The sequence below is a fragment of the Aegilops tauschii genome, chromosome 7, assembly GCF_002575655.3.
Source record: "Aegilops tauschii subsp. strangulata cultivar AL8/78 chromosome 7, Aet v6.0, whole genome shotgun sequence".
In the NCBI taxonomy this organism is placed as follows: Eukaryota; Viridiplantae; Streptophyta; class Magnoliopsida; order Poales; family Poaceae; genus Aegilops; species Aegilops tauschii.
Window position 1 is genome coordinate 400,496,819 of NC_053041.3, and position 24,524 is coordinate 400,521,342.

Here is a 24,524-nt window from a genome sequence, read left to right on the forward strand (position 1 = left end):
ACGCCTTGCGCGTGTATAGGCTTTCGGGTCTATAGGCGCGCGGCGGCTGTCATTCTCCCAGGCCCGGTCTCGGGCCGTGACATGTCGTCTTAGCGCCTCCCCTCGCCGCTGATCGCAGACGATCTTCATATTTCTCCGCCATGCCTTCGAGGATTCCTGGCAGCTCGGCGAAGTCTTCAACAACCTCCACGCTCCCAGGAAACAGCTTGTGAAAACATGCTTTCCCAGACTCGTGGAGGCTATGCAGATACTCCCCAGCCTTAAGAACACGCGCCAGGCACGGATCAGTGCTGCCTTCATCACCAAGCTTTAGGGGCACTGTGCAAATACAAAAAGAAGTTATCAATCATATGTTGAGAAAGTACAAAGGAGCATTGAAGGAGAAGAAGGAGGAGGAGGAGGAGGAGGAGGAGGAGGAGAAGGAGAAGGAGAAAAGAGACTTGCCGGTGAGAAGAAGAAGAAGAAGAAGAAGGAGAAGAAGGAGAAGAAGAAGGAGGAGGAGGAGAAGGAGAAGAAGAAGAAGAAGAAGTTATCAATCATATGCGGCTCCGTCTTCATGAAATTCTACGACATCATTTCCCGTAGGATCAGCCGTTGGATTGTTGGCCGCGTCAGAAGCAGCAGAACCACTGCCTGGAGCGGGGTCGTCGGAGATCACCAAAGTCTCCGTATGGAGGATCACGTGAACGCTAGAAGGCGTTACCGGTCCCACAGCTGGAGAAGGGCGTGACGGCTTGCCACGGCCTGTTTGGAGCTTTGGCCTAAGGCGAGTTGCCGGCTTAACACTGTAAACACGAAGAAAGAAATAAGCCAAAAGATGAAAGAAAGAAAGCAAGCCAAAATCCAAAAAAGCAAAAAGAGGAATAAGACGAAACGATTGAAGGCTTACTTCTTAACAGGAAGGAGGCTGGTCGGATCGTCCATGCCGAAGCTTATCAGTTCAAATCAAGTAGGTTTCTACCATTTCCTAACGACCAGGAAGATGCAGACGTGAAAGGGAGTGGAGGGAATAGGTGGAGTCGTTGACAGGCTTTGACTGAGTTCGCTAGTACTGCGGTTTGGGCCGGACTATGGGCGAAGCAACTACCGTGACTAGCACCAGGTGAAGAGAGTATCGTACAGAAATCGTGCACGTTTCCTAACATACAGTCTTGAGAAATATAATACTTCCTCCGTCATAAAATAAGTCTTAACTTTGTCCAAAATTGGATGTATTTAAACATAAACAAGTCTAGATACATCCACTTTTTAATTTTATGTCTAGATACATCCACTTTTTAATAAATTTGAGACACTTATTTTGAGACGGAGGAAGTAGTACGTTTTGCATGTATGAAGTCAACCAAGTTTTGAGCAGACAACCAGCCCCGAAATCAGAGCTCATGGTGGACAACAGCAGGTACTTGGATGTAATTAACACAACGGAATATATACAAGCAGCAGCAAATAGCAAAGCACATAAAGTATTCTCATAATCGTTCAGAACTTGGAACAGGGATCAAGGTAACTACTAGAAGCACGCGTAGTGTGCGCTCAATCGAACATACACTTAATGATGATGGGGCAGCTCACAATTTCCAGCTCATCCTTCTTCTTCCTGTACTCATCATCCGTAGCTTGCTTGTTGTTGTCCAGCCAATGGACGGCCTGGTCGATGGCGTCCTCGGCCACCTTCTTCTCATCCGCAGACAGCTTGGAGGCAAACTTGTCGTCCTTGATGGTGTTGCGCAAGTTGAAAATCAAGAGCTCAAGTGCTTGCAGGAAGAACGGCCTGTCCTTGAAAATCAGCCTGTCCTCAATAGTCTTATTCATTGTGAACTGACTCTTCTCCCCAGTGGTCGTTTCCTCAAATGAGACATTGAGAATCAGGATGCCATTGGCATCAATGTCAAAGCAGGCTGTGATCTTGTACTCACCCTTGGGAGCAGGAGGGATGCCAGAGAACTCACACTTTACCAACAGGTTGTCGGCCCTGGTGCCCTCACCCTCATACACCTTGATGATGTCATTGGTCTGGCCTTTGTTGGTGAAAAAGACCTGCTCCTTCTTTGCCGGGATGGTAGCGTTTCTCGGAATTAACACTGTCATGACACCTTCGTCAGTCTGCATACCGAGAGAAAAAGGTGCGACATCCAGTAGCAAGAGGTCCTGGACCTTCTCATTGCCCTCGCCACTCAAGATGGCAGCCTGGACAGTTGCACCATAGGCAACAGCTTCATCAGGGTTGATGTTCTTGCACAGCTCCTTGCCATTGAAGAAATCCTGAAGCAACTGTTGAACCTTTGGGATCCTTGTCGAGCCACCAACAAGGACAACATCATGTACAGTGCTCTTGTCCACCTTAGCATCCCTCAGACACTTCTCCACAAGTACCAAGCACTTCCTGAAGAGGTCAATGTTCAACTCCTCAAACCTGGCACGGGTGATGGTGGTGTAGAAGTTAATGCCCTCACACAATGAATCAATCTCAACGGTGGTCTGTGCAGTTGAGGAGAGGGTCCTCTTTGCCCGCTCACAAGCTGTCCTTAGCCTACGGAGAGCCCTGGGGTTACCACTTATATCCTTCTTGTTCTTCCTCTTGAATTCTTCAACAAAGTGATCAACCATCCTGTTGTCGAAGTCCTCGCCACCAAGGTGAGTATCACCAGCAGTGGACTTGACCTTAAAGATGAGGTCCTCAAGGGTGATAAGGGAGACATCAAAGGTGCCACCTCCAAGGTCAAAGATGAGAACATTCTTCTCACCAACGCTGATGACCTTCTTGTCAAGACCATATGCAATAGCAGCAGCAGTTGGCTCGTTGATGATGCGCATAACATTCAGACCAGCCAAACCTCCAGCTTCCTTGGTGGCCTGTCTCTGAGAGTCGTTGAAGTAGGCAGGGACACTGACAACAGCATTCCTGATTGTCCTGCCAAGGAAGGCTTCCGCAATGTCACGCATCTTGATGAGGACAATGGAGGAGATATCTTCAGCAGAAAACTCCTTCTCCTCGCTCATGTACTGAACAGCTATCTTAGGCTTATCACCAGGTCCAGCAATGACCTTGAAGGGCCACAACGTCATGTCCATCAGGACTGAACCATCACTGAATCTCCTGCCAATAAGACGCTAAGCATCTGCAGAGCAAATGGTATGTCAGTACTTTGAAGTACAAAAATATGAACAATGGTGTAAATTATATGGAAAATCAGAAACTTTGAAGTACATATACATGAACAATTATGTTTGTATTAATTTATATGGACCAAGGCTTGTATAAAGAAACCAACTTGACAAATGGTTATGCCAGGACAAACACCAGCGGAAGCAATAAAGTACAAAACAGTAATTAATGGGCAGAAAAGATATACTAGTAGTCAGCAACACACATCGACTTATACTTGGAACAGAAAACTAAACTCGAGTACTGTGTATAGCAGAATGTAATACCAATAAAATACTACAAAGTTATAGATGAAAACATAAAGCAGATTACAATACTACCATAGGTTACTCCAAGCACGTAGTAAGATCAGATGGTGTTGCATGATGACATTGTTCATCATCTTAGATTCAGAGATGTCTATTGATAACGCATCATCACTTCTCCCTTTAATTAAAGGAGATACTTCCTCCGTTCCACATTATAAGCCTTTTTAGCAAGGTAAAACAATTTGCTAGAAAGGCTTATATGGAACGGAGGGAGTATATGTTATGTAAACAGTTTTTTCCTAAAACTGCTTTGTCAGCAAGGAACTACTCTCTCCGTCCGGAAATACTTGTCATCAAAATAAATAAAAGGGTATGTATCTTGATGTATTTTAATTCTAGATACATTTCTTTTCGTCTATTTTGATGACAAGTATTTTCGGCTGGAAGGAGTATTTAACACGAGAGATGGGATGACCATGAGCAAGCAATACAATGGCAACAGATAACTGATTGGTATATACGAACATTGCACACGCACACTATCTTTTATAATAGATCTATGGCAGGAAGATACTAGTCAGACCAAACAATTAAACTAATCATCCAGCCACATGTACTAAAACGTGGCGCTTTGACTAATTAATAATCAACAGATAAAACGAACCGAAGCACGAGCAACAACTATCTCACATCAGGATAGAATCGAAAGGCTACACTACTGAAGCAATAACCACTACCAATCCATTCAAAATCTGTAGCCTCGGATCTAAACAGGTACTAGAACTAAAATAGATCCACACAAGCACCAGAGCCACAACCGACAGATCTAACGCACAGGAACGACAGCAATTACAAAGGTAGTGGTAGAGGGTGGGTTGCTCACCAAAAACTGTGTTGACAGGGTTCATGGCGACCTGGTTCTTGGCGGCATCGCCGCTGAGTATCTCGTAGTCGGTGAAGGCGACGTAGGACGGCGTGGTGCGGTTGCCCTGGTCGTTTGCAATGATCTCAATTTGGCCGTTGTGACGTCCCAGATTTGACCGTACACTAATCATGCACGCAAACGTGTACGATCAAGATCAGTGACTCACGGGAAGATATCACAACACAACTCTACAACATAAATAAGTCATATAAGCATCATAATACAAGCCAGGGGCCTCGAGGCTCGAATACAAGTGCTCGATCATAGACGAGTCAGCGGAAGCAACAATATCCGAGTACAGACATAAGTTAAACAAGTTGCCATAAGATGGCTAGCATAAACTGGGATACAGATCGAAAGAGGCGCAGGCCTCCTGCCTGAGATCCTCCTAACTACTCCTGGCCGTCGTCAGCGGGCTGCACGTAGTAGTAGGCACCTCCGGTGTAGTAGGAGTCGTCGTCGACGGTGGCGTCTGGCTCCTAGGCTCCGGCATCTGGTTGCGACAACCAGGTAGAAGGGAAAGGGGGAAAAGAGGGAGAAAAGCAACCGTGAGTACTCATCCAAAGTACTCGCAAGCAAGGAGCTACACTACATATGCATGGGTATATGTGTAAAGGGCCATATCGGTGGACTGAACTGCAGAATGCCAGAATAAGAGGGGGATAGCTAATCCTGCCGAAGACTACGCTTCTGCCCACCTCCATCTTGCAGCATGTAGAAGAGAGTAGATGGTAAGTTCACCAAGTAGCATCGCATAGCATAATCCTACCCGGCGATCCCCTCCTCGTCGCCCTGTTAGAGAGCGATCACCGGGTTATATCTGGCACTTGGAAGGGTGTGTTTTATTAAGTATCCAGTTCTAGTTGTCCTAAGGTCAAGGTACAACTCCGGGTCGTCCTTTTACCGAGCGACACGGCTATTCGAATAGATAAACTTCCCTGCAGGGGTGCACCACATAACCCAACACGCTCGATCCCATTTGGCCGGACACACTTTTCTAGGTCATGCCCGGCCGCGGAAGATCAACACGTCGCCGCCCCACCTAGGCACAACAGAGAGGTCAGCACGCCGGTCTAAATCCTATGGCGCAGGGGTCTGGGCCCATCGCCCATTGCGCACCTGCATGTTGCGAACGCGGCCGGAAGCAGACCTAGCCTAGCTGGTGTTCCAGTCCAATCCGGCGCGCGCCGCTCAATCGCTGACGTCACGAAGGCTTCGGCTGATACCACGACGTCGAGTGCCCATAACTGTTCCCGCGTAGTTGGTTAGTGCGTATAGACCAAATAGCCAGACTCAGATCAAATACCAAGAACTCGTTAAGCGTGTTAAGTATCCGCGAACGCCGACCAGGGCCAGGCCCACCTCTCTCCTAGGTGGTCTCAAACTGCCCTGTCGCTCCGCCACAAAGTAACAGTCGGGGGCCGTCAGGAACCCAGGCCAACCTCTACCGGGATGGAGCCACCTGTCCTTTCAGCCCCCTCATCAGAATCACTTGCGGGTACTCAACGAGCTGACCCGACTTTAGTCACCACATGTGTCATGTATAAAAAGTATATAGTATAAACCCGTGATCACCTCCCGAAGTGATCACGGCCCAGTAGTATAGCATGGCAGACGGACAAGAGTGTAGGGCCACTGATGGAACACTAGCATCCTATACTAAGCAGTAGGATAGCAGGTAAGGGTAACAACTGTAGCAACAATGACAGGCTATGCAACAGAATAGGATTAACCGAAATCAGTAACATGCTACACTACTCTAATGCAAGCAGTATAGAGAAGAATAGGCGATATCTGGTGATCAAGGGGGGCTTGCCTGGTTTCTCTGGCAAGGAGGGGTCGTCAACACCGTAGTCGTACTGGGTAGCAGCGGCGTCGGTCTCGGTGTCTAACGAGAGAAGAGGGGGGAGAAACAATGAATACAATGCAAACAGAGGCATAACGATGCATGACATGACAAAGCGTGATGCTAGGTGTGCCCAAACGCGATAGTAGGTGATACCGGCGAAAGGGGGGAAACATCCGGGAAAGTATTCCCAGTGTTTAGCGTTTTCGGACAGTTGGACCGGAGGTGAAATGTTGCAGGTTCACTATGCTAGAGACGTGTGGTGAACGAACGGGCTGCGTATTCGGATTCGTCTCGTCGTTCTGAGCAACTTTCATGTACAAAGTTTTTTCATCCGAGCTACGGTTTATTTTATATTAAATTTAAAAGATTTAATCATTTTTAGAATTTAATTAATTATTTTAATTCAACATTATCCATAATAGTGTGTGCTGATATCATCATGACGTCAGCAGTCAACAGGGCGTTGACTGGGTCAAACTGACGTGAGAGTCCCGCATGTCATTGACTGATTAATTAACTAACAGTTAAATAGGTTAATTAGTGATTAGATTAATCTAATTATGATTAATTAATTTAATTAATTCTTTAATTAATTAATATTTTATTTATTTATTATTATTATTATTAATTCCTTTTTTTAAACGTTCTAAGGGCGTGGGCCCATCTGGCAGTGGCCCAGAGGCCTATGCGGGTTTGGTCCAGCGGGTGCGGGCGCACCGAAGCGAGCACTCGCCTGCAGGGCGGGACGAGGCCGCCAGGGCACCAACAGCGGGGCACGCCGGCGCGGCCAGCCAGGGACACGGCGGGCGGAGGCGAGGGGTGGTGCCGGTGCGGCCATTGGCGCGCGGGCGAGCGCGGTGGCGCGGCCATGGGAGGAGGAGAGGGCGGAGATGAGGCGCGCTGAGGCACGGGGCCATGGGGCGCCGGCCGGAGCGGGACGCGGGTAGGAGGCCGGAGTGGTGGTGGCGGTAGCGCCGCGGCACAGCAGCAGCTGTTGCAGCTCGCGACGGGGCAAGGCCAGGAGCGGCAAGGGGGCGACGGAAGGCGCAGCCCCGACGCGGCAGCACGGGCAAGCGGGGCGCGAGGCCAGGGGAGGCGCCCGGGACGCAGGGCTGCACGTCTCGGCGCGGCAAGGCACGCGGCCAAGGGCGGGAGCGCGACGACTGTGGTCGAGCGCGGCGACGAGCGCCGGTGACAGTGGCGAACGAGCTAGGGGAGGGGAGGCCGGAGCACATAGGAAAGAGGAGGGCGCGGGGCTCACAGTGAGCCGGACGGGGAGGCAGCGGCTCGGCGTGGTCGGTGGAGAAGCGGAACGACGAGGTGGCAGTCGGGGAGGCGGGCGACGTCGTCCTCGGGCAGTGGCATCGCCGGGGCTCCGTGGCAAGGCGCCCAGATCGGGAGGGGGCAAGGAGGAGACGAGGCAATCCGGCGGGGAGGTGGTCCAGCGAGGCGGCCTCTGGCGACGGCGTCGAGCGGCGGGGGCGGAGTCGGGTCCCGATGCCCCGATCCGATCTGGATCGGGGGGAGAGGGAGAGGCGAAGTGGGCTGACCGGGGGTTAGGGTTTCGGGACGGGGAGGATAAGGTGAGTGGGGCGGCGGCTTGGGCCAGTGGGCTGGCCGGCTAGGCCGTCTGGCCAGGTTGGCAAGGGGGCTTTTTTTCCTTTATTTTGTTTTCTGTTTTTTTATTCTTTTTCCTTTTCTGTTTTATTTTATTTACACTTTATTCTTAGTTTAGTAAAATATGACAATAGCTCCAAATTAGTGTTTCAAAACAACCCACCACCCTAAAAAGTTTTACCTCAAAATAAAATAGTTTATGATTTTATAAAATATCAAAGGCATTTATTTAATAGTTTTACCTACTGTTTTAATCATTTAAGTGCATTTAAACCTTTTATAAAATTGTGGTTTCTCCACAATAATTAACTATGCATTATTTGGCAACACCTCAACATTTTAGTTTTAATATTTGAAAATCCTTACCGTTTGATTTTAATTCAAATTTTGAATTTGAATCGGTTTTGAACTAACCCGAGATTAACTACAGTGACAGAGGTGACGTGGCATCATTAGCAGGGAATTACTGTAGTCTAATTATCCGGGCGTCACAGCCGTGCTGCCACACGCCGACGCGGGAGTAGGTGGTGCCGAGGTCAATCCGGATGGCCGGACCGTCGCCCTTGTCAGCCATTGCTGCAGTTGCTGTGGTGGAGGCGGCGGCGCTAGGGTTCTGGGGGGTTTTGGAGAGGACGGGGAGATTGGGGAGGCGGGCGGTGGAACTTATAGCGTACGGGAGGGGGCTCTAAAAGATTCCAACATTGGCATCTGCGGTCATACCTGGCCAAATGGGCCGGCCCGGCCCGGCCCGGCCAGACCTGTGTTAAACGGGCCAGGCACGGCACGGCCGTCCAGGCACGCTAAGTAATCGCGCCGTGCCGGGCCAGCACGCGTGCTGGCCTCTCTGGCCCAGGCACACCCCCCTTGCTACATGGGCTGGCACGGCGGCCCGTTTAACACGCCGAAAGAGCTGGCCCGAGTAGGCACGTTCACGAGCCTACATCGATCGTTGCCTGTTTTCTATTAAAAACCCATCGATCGTTGCCTAATTGGCTCTGGCCTCTCGTTCGCTACCTCGTTGGCATCACTGGAATTAAAAAATGGAACATTGGCCGACCGGTCGTGACCGTGCAGCGTCGCAGTGCGCCAGTGCGCTTGTCACATCGATTCATGGATAAGGAATCGCAGGCACTCACATCGGCAAATTTGACAATTTTGACCTGGAAACGAAATAAATTCACAGAATTAACTGGGTGCGAAACTATTTCACACCCCTGACCCTTTTGTGTAGCGCCCGCCACACGGGCGCCACACCCTACGGTGCAGCGCCTAGCTCCGGGGCGTTGCACCTCTGTCCACCGTGGCAGCCCATGGGCCCGCACCCATTAGTGCAACGCCTCCGAGCTAGGCGCCGCACATGTAATGTGCAGCGCCTAGGCGCTAGGCGCTACACGTGTAATGTGCAGCGCCTAGCCGCTAGGCGCTGTACTGTGACTTATCCAGCCACTTGGCTGGGCCCCCCTCCCCCACCCCCCCCCCACCACACACTCTCTCACTCTCTCCCCGAGCTTTGCCCCCTCTCCCACTCTCCCCCCCTCCCAAATCTTCTTCCAAATCTTGCAAATTTGAAGAATTTGTCCGTGGATTTCGAAGTCAAACCCTCCCTCAAGGTAATAATCTCCGATCCCCTTGTTTTGATCGAAGTAAAGTTCTCCCATTGCTCATTTGTTGGTAGTTTGGGGAAACCCTAGTTTTGTTTGGATCTAGAGATTTGCATGGAGATGTGAGATGTTTGTTTGCCAATTTCTATGATTAGGCTTTGTTAGTATGCTAGGGTTATTCTTATGGGTGTTCTTATGTTGGTGCTAGGGTTAGGTTTAGGGCTAGGGTTATGGTTAGGGTTATGGTTATGGTTAGGGTTAGGGTTATGGTTAGGGTTAGGGTTGTTGTTTCATATATATATTCGGGTTTGTATTCGGTGTTAATCCATGGATTAGTACTCATGGAAGCAATGTTACCTTGTGTTCATTGCTTATAGGGATGGGAAGAACATGTGTGTTTGTTCATCATGGGGACAAAGACGCCTTTTTGAAAGGCAATAAAGAACCGGACCCGGATGAGTTTGACATGGTGTTTGATAGTAGTCCTAGCTATGCGGAGCTCTTGCAACAAGTTAGGAAAGATTTGAATTGGATGGACCCTAGTGATATCATTGAGTTGGAGGGAAGGCATAATGTTGGTTTTGGAATGCACGTCCGTTGGAAGACAATGCGTGTAAACTCGGAGCAACGTTGGGTTGCATACAAGGAGACGGTGGCCGAATCACTAGACAAGGCTCTTGAGTTATTTGCAACGAAGAAGGTTGAGTCAAGTTTGCATTTGGACTTGAACCGGAACCCCTCCCCTTTGGTTGCTAGTAGCCCCCCATCCTTGAAGCGAGATGAAATTGTTGAACCTCTTTTGACCCAAGAAGTGAGGCCAACATTGAGCCCTTATAGAAACAACCAAGATGAATCTTTGCAAGAGGACAATGATGAGTATGCGGACGATGACAATGAAGTTGATCTCCATGACAACAATGTGGGTGATCTCGACAAATATCATTTGCAAGAGACAATGGACCATTCCATCCCTTTTTCCCGTGCATATGCATCGGACTCGGATGACGATGGTCCCGATGAACAAGTTGATGCGGAGGGGTTCACGGTGAAGGAGGCGGAAGCTTTCGAGAAGGTATTTGGTCGGGATCATCGGACTACATTGTTCAAGGATGTTAGTCTCGCGGATGAAGCCGTGGTAGATGGTGGCCAATGTGTACCTCTTGGGGTTAGGCCAAGCTCTCACCGTGATTTGGTAGACGACAAGAACCGGATTGCTAAAGGTTCTAAGTTCGACAGCTTGTTGGATTTGAAGATGTGGCTCGACAACTACTCGATTACGCATTATCGTCCACACAAGGTGGTGCACTCGGACGTCAATGTGCGCTACACGGTTGCATGTGCATGTGAAGATGAAAAGGAGGTCCAACTTGGACTTACAAGAGGCCGTGGTGGTGGTAGAGGTCGTGGAAAGGAGGTCCAACAAGGAGTGGCAAGACGCCGTGGCGGTTGTCCGTGGATTGTGCGTGCAAGACCATGGAAAGGAGGTCCTACTTGGCATGTAGTGAGTTGTGTGCCAACTCACATGTGCCAAGGCAAAAGGGTGGATGGCAAGATTGTGTCCGAAGACCACAAACAACTCACGTCCGAGTTCATCGCTTACAGGCTCTCCAACTCAATATCCACACTTCCAACAATGAGCGTCCAACATGTCATTGACCTTGTGAAAGCCATCTTTCATTACAAGGTGAAATACGGCAAGGCATGGAAGGCGAAGCAAGCCGCATTTAAGATGTTGTATGGTACATGGGAGGAAGCATACAACCGAATCCCTAGGTTGTTGTTAGCCATGGCCGCGACAAACCCGGGCATGGTTCATGTGGTCGAGCCTCATGGGCACCAAACAACGGTTCATGAAGGAAGGAAAGTCAGAGTATTTGGCCGTGCTTTTTGGGCGTTCGAACAATGTGTGAGGGCTTTCGAACATTGTAGGCCAGTCATCGCAATTGATGGCACGTTCTTGACCGGACAATACAAGGGCACCTTGTTGGTTACGATAGCAAGTGATGCCAATAACCGGGTGTTGCCATTGGCATTTGCTTTGGTTGAGGTGGAAAACAATGACAACTGGGAGTGGTTTCTGCATCTTTTGAGGACGAAGGTGTTACCCGCTCAAAGGGAAATTTGTGTCATATCGGATCGGAATCAAGGAATTCTTAACGCCGTGGAGATTGACATTCCCGGGCATGCTCCGTTGCACCATCGTTGGTGCATGAGGCACTTTTGTTCGAACTTCTATAGGGCATGTGGCCTTAAGGAGTTGGCCGATGATCTTCAAGATTGTTGTCTCGCTTTCTCCGATAAGCGCTTCGCCACTTTGTACAACAAATTGCTCGCACACAAAAAACTTGATCCCGGGGGTCAAGAGTTTCTCAATAGGCACATTCAATACCGGAACAAGTGGGCACGTGCTTTTGATGAAGATGGCCGGAGATACGGTCAAATGACAAGCAATATGGCCGAATGCTTCAATAGGGTGCTCAAAGGTGCACGTGGATTACCCGTGACGGCAATAGTTCAATACACATTTGACAAGATGAATGCGTACTTTGTAAAGTACTCGATGGAAACCGATGCACAGATAGCGGGTGAGAACCCACGGAAGTACAAGTACAAGTTCCCACCCAAAGTTGATGAATGGTTGCTATTTCAATCACGGAAGGCGGACTCAGAAGAAGCTATATTATATGACAATGAAGAGTGGAAGTACGAAGTGAAAGAGCCAGGAGGAACCACAAATGATGGCCGGCAACATGGAGGTCGGGCTTTCAAGGTGTCGTTAACACAATGTGATTGCACTTGCGGGAGGCCATTGTTGCTTCATCTCCCATGCTCACATTTGTATGCCGCCGGCCGCGTTAGGAATGTGGACATCAATCACCCACGCACCGTGAGGGAGTCGGAGTTCTCAATCATGACGGTCAAGAAAACATGGGCTCCCCGCTTTCACCCATACTTTGACCAATCACAATGGCCGGAGTATCATGGAGTTCAACTATGGCCGGATCCGGAGTTGAAGGTTGTTAAACGGGGTAGACGTAAGACAAAGCGTCTTAGAGGCGACATGGACGGATGGGGCCATGGTGGGCGCCGCGAAGCGGGCAACGACCAATTCCAAGAGCCTTGTGAGAGCTCCCGTTGTGGGGAGTGCAAAGGTCATGGCCACAACAAAAGAAAATGTACCAAACCAAGGAAAAGGTCCAAGAAAAATGATGCAAGCACAAGCCAACATGGAGCTACACAAGGGAGCCAACCAAGTGGTAGCCAACCTAGTGGTAGCCAACCTAGTGGTAGCCAACAAGTGCCAAGCCAACCAAGTGGTAGCCAACCTAGTGGTAGCCAACAAGTGCCAAGGCAACCAAGTGGTAGCCAACAAGTGCCTAGCCAACCAAGTGTTAGCCAACCTAGTGGTAGCCAACAAGTGTCAAGGCAACCAAGTGGTAGCCAACAAGTGCCTAGCCAACCAAGTGTTAGCCAAAGAGGATCTAGGCAACAAAGAGGTCGGCAACTTGGACTTACAAGAGGCCGTGGTGGTGGTAGAGGTGGTGGTGGTGGTCTCGGCCGTGGTGGTGGAAGAGCTCGACGTGGTGGTAATGGCCGTGGTGATGGTCTCGGCCTTGGTGATGGTCTTGGCCTTGGTGGTGGACTTGGTCGTGGTGATGGACAAGCGCAAGTTCGTTATAGAGGAATGTTTGGATACCTAGATGGACCGTTTCCGTATTTTCCTCACTAACTATAATGTATCATATGTTCTTGTTTTTTCATATGTTCTTCTTTTTCATATGTGCTTCCATTTGTTCTTATTGTCCTTACTAACCGTTATGTTCCACTCATTGTAGGTATGGCGGCTTCCCAACCCAACAAACCAACGATGAAGGAGGATGGCGAAGATGAGATGGCCGGATGGTGGGAGAAGGCTGCGAAGAAGCTTAGAGAGGAGGATGCAGCCAAGCTAAAGAAGAAGAAGGAAGAGGAGCTTGAGAAGGAGAGGAAGCGGAAACAGAGTGCGGCAAATGCGATGCGCGCTAGGGAGCAAGCGTTGATGAGGAAAGTTGAGGAGGCACAGAAGAAGCGTCAACAGGATTTTGAAGAAAGAACCATGAAGCTTTGGGCAATTGCAGCTGAAAAAGAAGAGAGGGACAATCAGATATTCATGGAGAGGGTGGTTAAGGAGGCTCACCTCATAAGAAAAAGGGAGGAGGAAGAGGAAGAAGAGAGGAAGAAGAAGAAGGGAAAGGGGCCTTGCTCTACGCAATAGAGCTATGTCTCCTCTTCGATTTGGTTGTGAACTACTATGTCTCCAATGTGATTTGGTTGTGAACTACTATGTGCCATGAACTACTATGTCTCCTCCTCGATTTGGTTGTGTGAACTTCTATGTGCGGTGAACTACTATGTCTCCTCTTTGATTTGTTTGTAAGAACTACTATGTGTCGTGAAGTACTATGTGTTATGAACTACTATGTGTCGTGAAGTACTTGGGCGCTGCAATCTACCATGTGGCGCCTAGCTGCTGTGGCTCTCTGGATAGCTAAAAAATTCACTAAGTCCAAGTCCAAGCCACTCAAACTGTAAAGTACCTTCTGTTCTGGCTGCATAGCTACAGACCAGTGCAGCGCCTAGCCAGGAGGCGCCACACTGTACAGTGCAGCGCCTGGGGGCTAGGCGCTGCACTGTATAGTGCGGCGCCTCCGCGCTAGGCGCTGCACAAACACTTAGCGAAATTTTTGCCTGAAACTGGAGGCATACCTTTTGTTGCACTCTGGATAGCTACAGACATGTGCAGCGCCTAGCTCGGAGGCGCCACACTCTATAGTGCAGCGCCTGCGAGCTAGGAGTTGCACTGTAGAGTGCGGCGCCTCCAAGCTAGGCGCTGCACATGTCTGTAGCTATCCAGCAAGCAACAGAAGTATGGCTAGTTACAGACATGTGCAGCGCCTAGCTCGGAGGCGCCACACTCTACAGTGCAACGCCTGCGAGCTAGGCGTTGCACTGTAGAGGGCGGCGCCTCCAAGCTAGGCGCTGCACATGTCTGTAGCTATTCAGAAAAGCAACAGAAGTATGGCTAGTTGCAGACATGTGCAGCGCCTAGCTTGGAGGCGCCACACTCTACAGTGCAGCGCCTGCGAGCTAGGCGTTACACTGTAGAGTGCGGCGCCTCCAAGCTAGGCGCTGCACATGTCTGCAGCTATCAAGAAAAGCAACAGAAGTATGGCTAGTTACAGACATGTGCAGCGCCTAGCTTGGAGGCGCCACACTCTACAGTGCAGCGCCTGCGTGCTAGGCGTTGCACTGTAGAGTGCGGCGCCTCCAAGCTAGGCGCTGCATATGTTTGTAGCTATCTAGAAAGCAACAGAAGTATGGCTAGTTACAGACATATGCAGCGCCCAGCACGGAGGCGCCACACTCTACAGTGCAACGCCTAGCTCTCAGGCGTTGCACTGTATAGTGTGGCGCCTTCGTGCTGGGTGCTGCACAAACACTTAGCAATTTTTTTGCCTGAAACTTGAGGCCTACCTACTGTGCCTCCTCCCCCCCTCTACTGGGTCTTTTTCAGCCACAGTTCAACAATTAGTATAACAAACATTCAGGTTCAAAAAGGGTTCACAAAAGACATCATTTCTTAGAAAAGAACCATCACAATAAGTTCCAGTTGACCATAGAGCTACCACCACTCCAAGTTCAACGACATAAAAGGTACGACCACTCCAAGTTCAACGACATAACAATTCGCACTCGAAGTTCAACATTATAAAAAAACTAAGATGACTAGTGCTTTCCACGCTTGCTGGGTCCTCCCCCCCTCTTGACGCTTATCTTCTTCACCTTCCTAGGAAGAGGAACCCGCTCCAGCTCCGGCTCCGCCTCCGGTTCGACATCGTCATCCAAATAGTCATCCAAAGCCGCCATCCGCGAGGTGCCGACCGTCCTTTTGCCTCTTTGGGTGAAGTCTTCAGGTGTGTACTTGTTGATTCCCCTCCTAGGCTTCAACTCGTATGCAGACCGAGCCCGGTACGTCCCCAAGGTCATATCATCAGCAACCTATGCATCAACAAAAGATATGGAAAGACCGTGTGTGAGGATATAGTTGGCAATGCATCATCAAATGGATATATATCGTCATGACATACCTCTTGGGTGACCGCACCCACATCCTCATCCTCGAAAGGTTCACCATGGCTCTGCCCCGAAGCGGGATCTGATGGTGTCGCCGACCTAGACCGTTCTGGTGATACATACTCGGGGTCACGACAACCGAAAAGGTTTGATAGCCGCCTTAACTTTTGGCCCTGTCGCTGCAACATGTACAAGTGAATGAGACATGGAACGTACCAACAAATGTTAAGTGCGAGTTTGAAGGAGATGTGAACCTTAATGAATTCTCGAAGTGCACCTTCCCCATCGCTTTTGCCAGCCGGGGTTGTTTCCAGAATAGTCTCGGTCTCGTCAGCTGCTTTCTTGATCTGGGCACGCTATGAACAGAAACGGTATCAAAGTGTTAGGCAAGCAAAGATGTGAAAAGTGCGAATGGAAAAGCAAAAAGGGCTAACCACAAAGTTCATCATTGGAGCTGAAGGGATCACCGAGTTGCCTTTCCTGACTAATGCGTTGTACTGGTGTTGGGCTACCTCATCAAAAACGGTGGGTTCTTCCAGAATCTCCTCAGCATACGCCAGCTGGCATACCTCCACGCGGGTACTTGCAAGAAACCATGCGAGATAGTTGTTGAACGCGATCGGGCAGTGCTCACGAAGCTGGGCTCGTTTTCCAGCCCTTGCTTGCTCCACACTAAAAGCGAACTGCACGACATACTTCCTGTGATGGCTGGCCCAATCCTTGATCTTCCGCTGCTTTTTCCTATCCAACCTGCAAGTTAGAAACAGAATATTAGCATCATCGAAACCGTCGAGAAGCTGCTAAGTGCTCAAGGTTAATTATATCTTACGCGTGTAGCAACTTGTCCGTGTCCTCCCACTCCGGCGGGTGTGGCTGGAACAAACCAAACTGGCGGAACACCCGATGTGGCAGGTGAAGCTCAACCGCCCAGTTGCATATCAGTGGGCACCGCATATGCCAGAGATCCCTATCCCTAATGCACATCGGATTAAGCCTGAACTCTATAGGGTTACCAAAACTCTCTCCTTTTCCATACGGCTCCCATTCCACCTGCAAAATGGGATTGAATGCAAAATTGATATCGAGTGAAGATACAAGCATGATAATCACTTATGCAAGGTCGGTTCACCTGCTCAGGCGTGATCGCGTCCAGCTCGCTCTTGTACAACTTGTACATTACCGAGGGATCATCCGTCGTCTCATTTAACACATCCCACTTGTAAGCCCAAGTGGGGAGCCGTAGTGGGTCGTCTTTATCGTCCCAATCCTCGTACTTCACGGTCTTAGGTCGTCCAACCGGCAAACGCTCCCAGCTCCATATGGAAAGTGCGAGCAGACAACCACCAATACCTCCAGTGTGCCTACAACTGGCATCGTCCAACTGCACATACAAAAGAAAATGGTCAAATTTGCCGCAAGAGCGCATTGATAATGTATCAATGAAGTGAAAAGGAAACAACTTCATACCTGTCGATACAAGTAAGCTAGTGTCGCCGAACCCCAACTCCATTTGCTATCGAAGACGGTCAACACCTTCAGCCACATCCATGGAGCATTCTTGCCTGTGCCATCAGCAAACATTGTCCTCGATATCACGTACCACATGTAGACACGAGCATATGTCTTCACCATGTACTCATTAGCATCATCGGGGCAATTAGCGAAGTTCGATGATATCCACGTGAAAGTAGCGCCCGCTGCGACTCTTTCCTTCTTCTTATCTTCCCTTTCTGGCTCCCGAGGCTCCGGAGGAACCATACCGATAAGGGCATGCATCTGCGCGCGCCACCCTTCAGAATCGGTGTTCATACATAAAGGATTGCCATCGATAGGAAGACCGGTGATCATAGCGATATCCTGCAGCGTCACGGTCATCTCCCCGGTCCGAAGATGGAAAGTGTGTGTCTCCGGCCTCCAATGATCAATAAGCGCGGTGAGTGCTGCAGCATTGTTGGGTGGCGTCGACCGGCGGACCAACTCAATGAAAGGGAGAAGTCCTGCCTCCCTAACATAAGGTGTGTACCGCTCATCATAGCGCATCCCTCCAAGGCTGATCCCGTGAGACCGAAGCTTCAGAGGTGCAAGCTCCTACAAACAAACAAATCATAACATTACATATGGGGCATTTGTGTTTGAAAAAAATACGAAATTCATAACACCGGCCACTTTCAGTATTACCCGCTGCTGCACCGACATAGCGTACGACCGGTGTTGTTTGTCCCAATGATCGTCGAGAAGCCAAACCATCCTAACAATTTCAACAAAGCATTCTTGTCAACACGATTATCTTTTCAATTCAAAAAAACTAAAGTAGGCCTACTACATGCAAGATCCAAAGCATATGGTGCTTCCCCCTACTTGGGCCTACTTCATACAAATAACATGTCAATCTATGTATCCAAACTATAACATGTCAATCTACTTCTCCATAGAAATAACATGCCAATCTATGTATCCAAACTATAACATGTCAATCTATGTATCCAAACTATAACATGTCAATCTACTTCTCCATACAAATAACATGTCAATCTACTTCTCCATAGAAATAACATGTCAATCTATGTATCCAAACTATATAAATAACATGTCAACCTATCTATCCAAACCACATTCTAATCTAACAAGGGTTCCCCAAATCTAATATATGCAAGATTCAAACAAAAGTTGCCCAAATCTAATACATGCAAGATTCAAACAAGGGTTCCCCAAATCTTCAAAATATAATATTTTCTATGGATAGAAAGAAGGGGATCGGAGGAGAGTACCTTCTACGATGGATTGGTGAACAAATGCACGGACCAAATCGTCGGATCGGAAGGATTTGGGAGAGGGGATTGAGAGGGGGAGTGTAGATGGCCGCCGCCCTGTTTTTCTGTAACTGCCAATGGGGAGGGTGGGGGAGGAGAGGGCTGGCGCGTTTGCAGATAAGTCACAGTGCAGCGCCTAGCGGCTAGGCGCTGCACATTACACGTGTAGCGCCTAGCGGCTAGGCGCTGCACATCACAGGTGCAGCGCCTAGCTCGGAGGCGTTGCACTGCTGGGTGCGGGCCCATGGGCTGCCACGGTGGATAGAGGTGCAACGCCCCGGAGCTAGGCGCTGCACCGTAGGGTGTGGCGCCGGCGTGGCGGGCGCTACACAAAAGGGTCAGGGGTGTGAAATAGTTTCGCACCCAGTTCATTCTGTGAATTTATTTCATTTCCAGGTCAAAATTGTCAAATTTGCCACTCACATCGCCCTAGTCCCTGCCACCCTGGCTCGCTGCGCTGACTCCCTGTCCCTCGTATGTATACGTAGTAGGGTAGCTTTTGCTAAGAAAAACGTATCACCAGGTTAGTCGTGCTGTGCCGGGCTGGCACGCGTGCCAGGCATGCCCGGCCCAGGCACGGCCCTAGTCGGGCCACGTGCTAGGCACGGCCCACTAAGTCACGTGCCGTGCCGGTCCATGACGGGTCGGGCACACGGGCTATCGTGTCGGCCCTACAAAACCGGCCCGTTTGGCCAGGTTTGTATGCGGTCGTTGCGTCATGATCGGACGGTGGTCGGCGCGCGAGGCGTGGTTTTCTAATTTGACGCGAATATTGCTCTTGTTTCTTTCCGTTTTGAGGGGGAGAAAAAGGCCAGATGAGAAAATAGGATCCCTTTGTCCCATTTATTATCCATCTTATATATGTTTAGCACAAAAGTTCAGATCTAAATTTTGTGCTAGACTAGTAGCATTGCACGTGCACGCACGTGTCTACAAGACACATGTTATGATTTAGTTGAATGTTAGGTCGACCTGTTATAATAAGAAGTTTCAAATAATTTCTTTCAGGATGAAAATAAAGCTCCAACTTTCTGAGCATAAAAGTACTAATAAAATATAGTTACTTAGTTAGAACATCCGAAAAGGTTTAAAAAAATGTTCAGCTCTCACCAAGGTACTGTTAATACCTAGATCAAACTCTCAAAGTAACTGAAATATCAAATTCAGATATCAATTAGCCATTGAGGCATATGCAAATACACGTATTTTAGGTCGGCATGTGATACTCAAACGTAACTAAGCAAACTTTCTAAGACCTGACCGGAAAAAGGAGAAGTGCAAGCTCATTGCTTACCTATGATAAAGCGATCATACTAATAAATCGATCAGAGTTGAGGCCCAGGACGCTGCAGTACATCGCTCGCCTTGCACAGAAATTGGCCGTTGCCGCCGGACGCGCACGGAGGTGGCCACCTTGCATCGCTGTAACACAGGAACCAATTTAACAGTAGGCACGCAAGCATGGCTGCCGGATGGATCTCTCGCGTGAGTTCCGAAAAATAGGCCCGCAGCATGCTGAAAGAAACCACCCGACCTTTTCCTTCGCTTCGCCGCCTCTCCACGACAGGCTCTCGGGCGGGACGGCCGCGTGCAGGCCAACGTGCTGTAGGGCGGCAGGTGGACAGGCTTGATGGGCAACGTTTGATCGTGAGTCAGTAAGGTCTTTCCTCCTAAGGTCCTAGCTATTTGTATGCGTGAGAGCGTGAATCCAAGTTCGGCTCCGTCTCCAACGTCAGCTCATCGGCAGGCGTTTCCGACGTGCGAATAGATGGAAAAATCGAGGCGAAAGCGAAAGTTTATTTAATTTTCTTCAACTATTAAAAAATTGAAACCAAGGGGTATTTAACTTACGGGTGGCAGTGGTGAATAATTTTCTTTAACTTTGTAGCTCGACATTGGAGCGATCTTGTCCGTTTGATCCACGTCGTTTGACGGTTGAGATCAAAAGTATCTATGAAGTTTGCTCTTTTATAAGTAGTATAGATATGTACAAAATCTCTATCTAATAATAATAAAGCAAATTGGGTTTCTGCCCGTACGTTAAAAAAAATACCCTCAAAGTTGCTACAAATTACCCACTATGCCATCCATAAGTCAAGGAAACGATTTGATTTTTCGGATTAAAAGTCACCGCCTGATTGCTTCTTTTATAGAAGTGAGACGGGTATTAATCATAGATCCACTAGCAGTGGTGTTGTCGGGTGGTAGGTGCGACATATGCCAACGGGTGGCTTATTATTGTGGGAGCCAGTAAAACATCGCCGGTGCCTGGAAACGGGATGAGGCGAAGACATGCACGCCGGCGGATCTTACCCAGGTCCGGGGCTCTCCGTGGAGATAACACCCCTAGTCCTCCTCTGCGGGGTCTCCGCATGATCACTAGATCAATACAAGTAGCTACAAGTGCTCCTTGAGCTGTTTGGCTAGAGGAAAAAGAAGGGCAAGGCTAGCTCTTCTTTTCTCTCTATGTGGTGTGTGGAATTCTATGAGATCAACCCTTTGCATGGGTGTCCCGGGGGGTTTATATAGGCCTACTCCCCAGTGGTACAATGGTAATCTGGCTGGGCACGGGTCCCAGCCGTCAGTGTCTATGCTCGCCGGCTTCTCCGCCGGTCATTGGGGCCCGCCGACTGGTGGGTCCCGCCGGCTGCCGGCCTCTTGGCTGGCAGGCCGGCCCCACTGCTTGGGGGCTTTGTCGGCGACTGGTTACTGTTGCCTCGCCTCTGATGACGAGGGCTTTGTCGAGTTAAGCGTGGCTACAGTGTCACCGCCTTGCGAGCTTTCACTATAGCCTTACCTCGTCTTGTCTCCTTAATGGGGCGCATGCTTCGAGGGAGGGAGGTAGCCGGCTATTGGGAGCCGGCCACATCCCTGGCCGACTAGAGGAGGCCAGACCGTCTTCAGATGTCTCTCTGGCAAAGGGGCCCGCCGCCCACGGGCCATACTGGCACCTGTCGTGGGTGACATCGAGGCCAACATGGCTACAGTGCCGCGCCGGACGGGGGACGGCTGGCCCGTACGGCGCCCTGTGGCCATGCCTGTTCCGGGATTCGGGGGTAGTGGGCTGTACTGCGGCCACGCCCCATCCTATCGCCGTTACGTGGGTACAGTCTTATTAGGTACAGTCTTGGCCGGCTTTCTTCATGGCCGGCTTCTGGGAGTCGGCTTTCTTCATGGCCGGCTTCTGGGCGTCGGTCCTCTTGGGGCCAGCTCCCTGGAGTCGGCTATCTCGTATCTTCCTTGGGGAGGTTTCTGAGGCTGGGTCGCCTTCTGGGAGTCGGCCCTGGGGATAGCCGGCCCTATGCTTTGTATGCTTGAAGGCCTGAACGGCCTGATAATTTTTCGAGAAGCCAGGAGGAGTCGGTTAGGCTACCCGTGGCCATTTACTCCGACAGGAGTGGTTGACCCGTGGCTCTCCTAGCGAAGAGGCCAGGGTTCGATACCCATACTTTGCACTTTTTATCTCTGTTTTCTGGGAACTCCTATGCACGCAGAAGCAACGAACTGGGCCGGCCCAGCAGCGGGAGCGCAGCCGAAAACTCCAAAAATTAATGCGCTCGATCAGGTTCGAACCCACGACCGCACAAACTACACGCGGGCTAGTAACAAACGCACCTGAACAGGCTTGCTGTTCAATTCCTAGCTCGGGGCTTTAATAAGCAGTAGTGTAAGATCGAACGTGTTATGAAAATTCAAACACGATTTTTTAAAGGAACTAATTACCTTTTTACATGCGAAACATACAAAAAAAATCTAACGAAATTTTAGAAAATCAAACATCTCTTGATTTTGTGATTTTTTTAAAAATGGAAATATTTTTTTGAAATTGGGAATAAAAGTGGAAGCACGAACATTTTTTGAAACTCCGAACAAAAACTGAAAACATGAACATTTTTTTAGATCTGAATGTTTTTTTAAATACGAACATTTTTTGAATTTATGAACAATTTTTGAAAATACGAACAATTTTCTGAAACTCCGAACAAATATTGAAAAAATGAACATTTTTTCATATGTCAACAAAATATGGAAATAAGAACATTTTTTGAATCTATGAACAATTTATGAAAGTATGAACATTTTTTGATTCTATGAACAATTTTTTAAAATACGAACAATTTTTTGAAACTTTGAATCACAATTGAAGAAATGGACATTTTTTCAGATGTGAACAAAATATGAAAATAAGAACATTTTTTGAATATATGAACAATTTATGAAAATACGAGAATTGTTTTCAAAAGAAAACAAATTGTTGACAAATGCAACCTTTTTCTAAAAATATAAACATTTTTTAGTATTCACGAACATTTTAAAATTTGTGAACAAAAACTAAAAATGAGAACATTTTTTAAATTCCCAAATACTTTTTGTAAAGTGTGAACATTTTTTGAAGTTGTGACCAATTTTTGAAAAAATCAGAATAATTTTTGAAAAAATGAGAACAATGTTTGATTTGGAACAGTTTTTTGAAACGCTGAACAATTTTGAAAAACAAGAAACATTTTTGAATTTCGAACAATACTTGAGTTCTCGAACTTATTTTGAAATAAAAGTGACAAAGAAAATAAAGAAAAAACGAAAACGAAACAGATAAAACAGGAAAAAAACTGAAAAAGGAAAGAGAAACAGAAAATAAAAGAAAAAAAAAACCGCTTAAGGAACCCTCTAGAAACGGATAAAAACCGGCTGGGAAACTTCTAGAAAGTTCCCAAAACCGGGACTTCCTACAGCGGGAGATGGGCCGGCCCACTTTATCGCGTCCTCTGTGCGATCGGTCGATCCCCTGTGGGATCGGTCGACTGTTTGACGCAGAGAGCGTCAAATAGGGTTTTCCCTGTTTTCTAACGCATCTCCTCCACCTTGTATGCGTTCATGGGCCGGCCCATGTGCGGTGCTTCACTCACCTGTTTGTTTTTATTTTATTTTATTTGTCTTTTTTTCTCATTATGTTTTCTTTCTCCTTTAAATTAATTCCGGAATCTTAAATTTTAAAATTTGTGAGTTTAAAAAATATGTTTGAGAAATCATAAAATATATGTAAATTTGAAATTTTTTAAAAACATAACCTTTTTGCAGACTCAAAAAAATTGGTGGTTTTGCAAAACTGTTCGCAAATTATATAAAAAATATCATAATTTGAAAAAAAATGGTCGGGAAATAAAATCATGTTCATGATTTTTACAAAAATGATCGTGTATTCAAAACATATTCGGGAGTCTGAAAAACATTTCCATGAAATTTTAGAAAATGTTCACATAAATAAAAATAAATAATTTTTGAAAACTTTCTTCCCCAATTTTTAAAAAAGTTCGTCGATTCAAAAAATATTTGTTGATTCAAAAAATGTTTGTTGATTCAAAAAATGTTAATGAATTTGAAAACTGTTCATACATTACAAAAATATTTGTAAACAAGCTAATGTTCGTGATTTTTTGGGAAAATCCAAAATTTAAAAAAAATGTTTGTCGATTTGAAAAAATGTTCACCGATTCAAAAGTATTTTATGTCTAGGATTTGATTAGTTTTTTGAAAGTCTTTATATGTCTTGGCATTGGGAGTAGTTTGTGGTCGATGAGATTTGTTTCTAAAGTTTTGAATGTTGCTTGCGCAGCATAATGATAAGTGTGGCATGCACTGGCAAGCTCATAGCCTTGGGATTTACCACGTCAAATGCATTTTGATCACGTGGACATTGCGACCATCATCGATGAGAGTGAGAAAAAAGTAAATGGCAACATGGTGAGCCACTGTGTTAAAATAGAGATTCGTAGACAAAGCAGATTCGGAATTGTCTTTCCTTCCAAGGATAACTTGTAAACGCTCATATATCAGGGTATTGAGTCATACTTATTTGGTTAGCGCATAATTTTTTTTACTTCCGTTATAACGCACGGGTATATTTGCTAGTAAAAATTAAGTAGAACAATCCGTTTTTGTATCCCTAGTTTTACATTGAGTCCGTTTCCGAGTGGTTAATACGGGCACAATAGATGTGTCCTCTTCCGAAATGGTATGAGGGTCTCAACTCTCAAAGTGAAGAGTAGCTCTAAAATGAGTTTTTTTTTGTTTACAATCAATATCATGATATATTTATAGTAGCGAAAAGTACATGATACGATTACAAAATAATGTTTAAAAGAAACAAGCAAAATTTTGAAATCTTAAAATTCTTTCTTTTTCTATGACATAAT

At 47.7% G+C, this 24,524-nt stretch overlaps 1 protein-coding gene, 1 non-coding gene and 1 pseudogene across 2 annotated transcripts; all 3 read right to left on the reverse strand.

Moving 5' to 3' along the window:
* Window positions 1–45: 45 nt before the first annotated feature.
* On the reverse strand, window positions 46–8,379 carry LOC109761115 (heat shock cognate 70 kDa protein 2-like; annotated as a pseudogene).
* Window positions 3,509–3,593, reverse strand: LOC120970077 (small nucleolar RNA Z195/SNORD33/SNORD32 family). The gene has a single exon (XR_005764825.1). It is a non-coding gene; the product is annotated as a small nucleolar RNA Z195/SNORD33/SNORD32 family (small nucleolar RNA).
* A 6,793-nt stretch (window positions 8,380–15,172) lies between the features above and the next one.
* Window positions 15,173–18,347, reverse strand: LOC120968938 (serine/threonine-protein phosphatase 7 long form homolog). Its single transcript, XM_073504187.1, has 8 exons — window positions 17,699–18,347; window positions 16,988–17,608; window positions 16,650–16,901; window positions 16,350–16,570; window positions 16,033–16,270; window positions 15,775–15,876; window positions 15,535–15,699; window positions 15,173–15,445 (listed from the first exon to the last, which is right to left on the reverse strand). The coding sequence occupies exons 1-8, from the start codon at window positions 17,765–17,767 to the stop codon at window positions 15,173–15,175; spliced, it is 1,941 nt and encodes a 646-aa protein (XP_073360288.1). The 5' UTR covers window positions 17,768–18,347.
* Window positions 18,348–24,524: the final 6,177 nt, after the last annotated feature.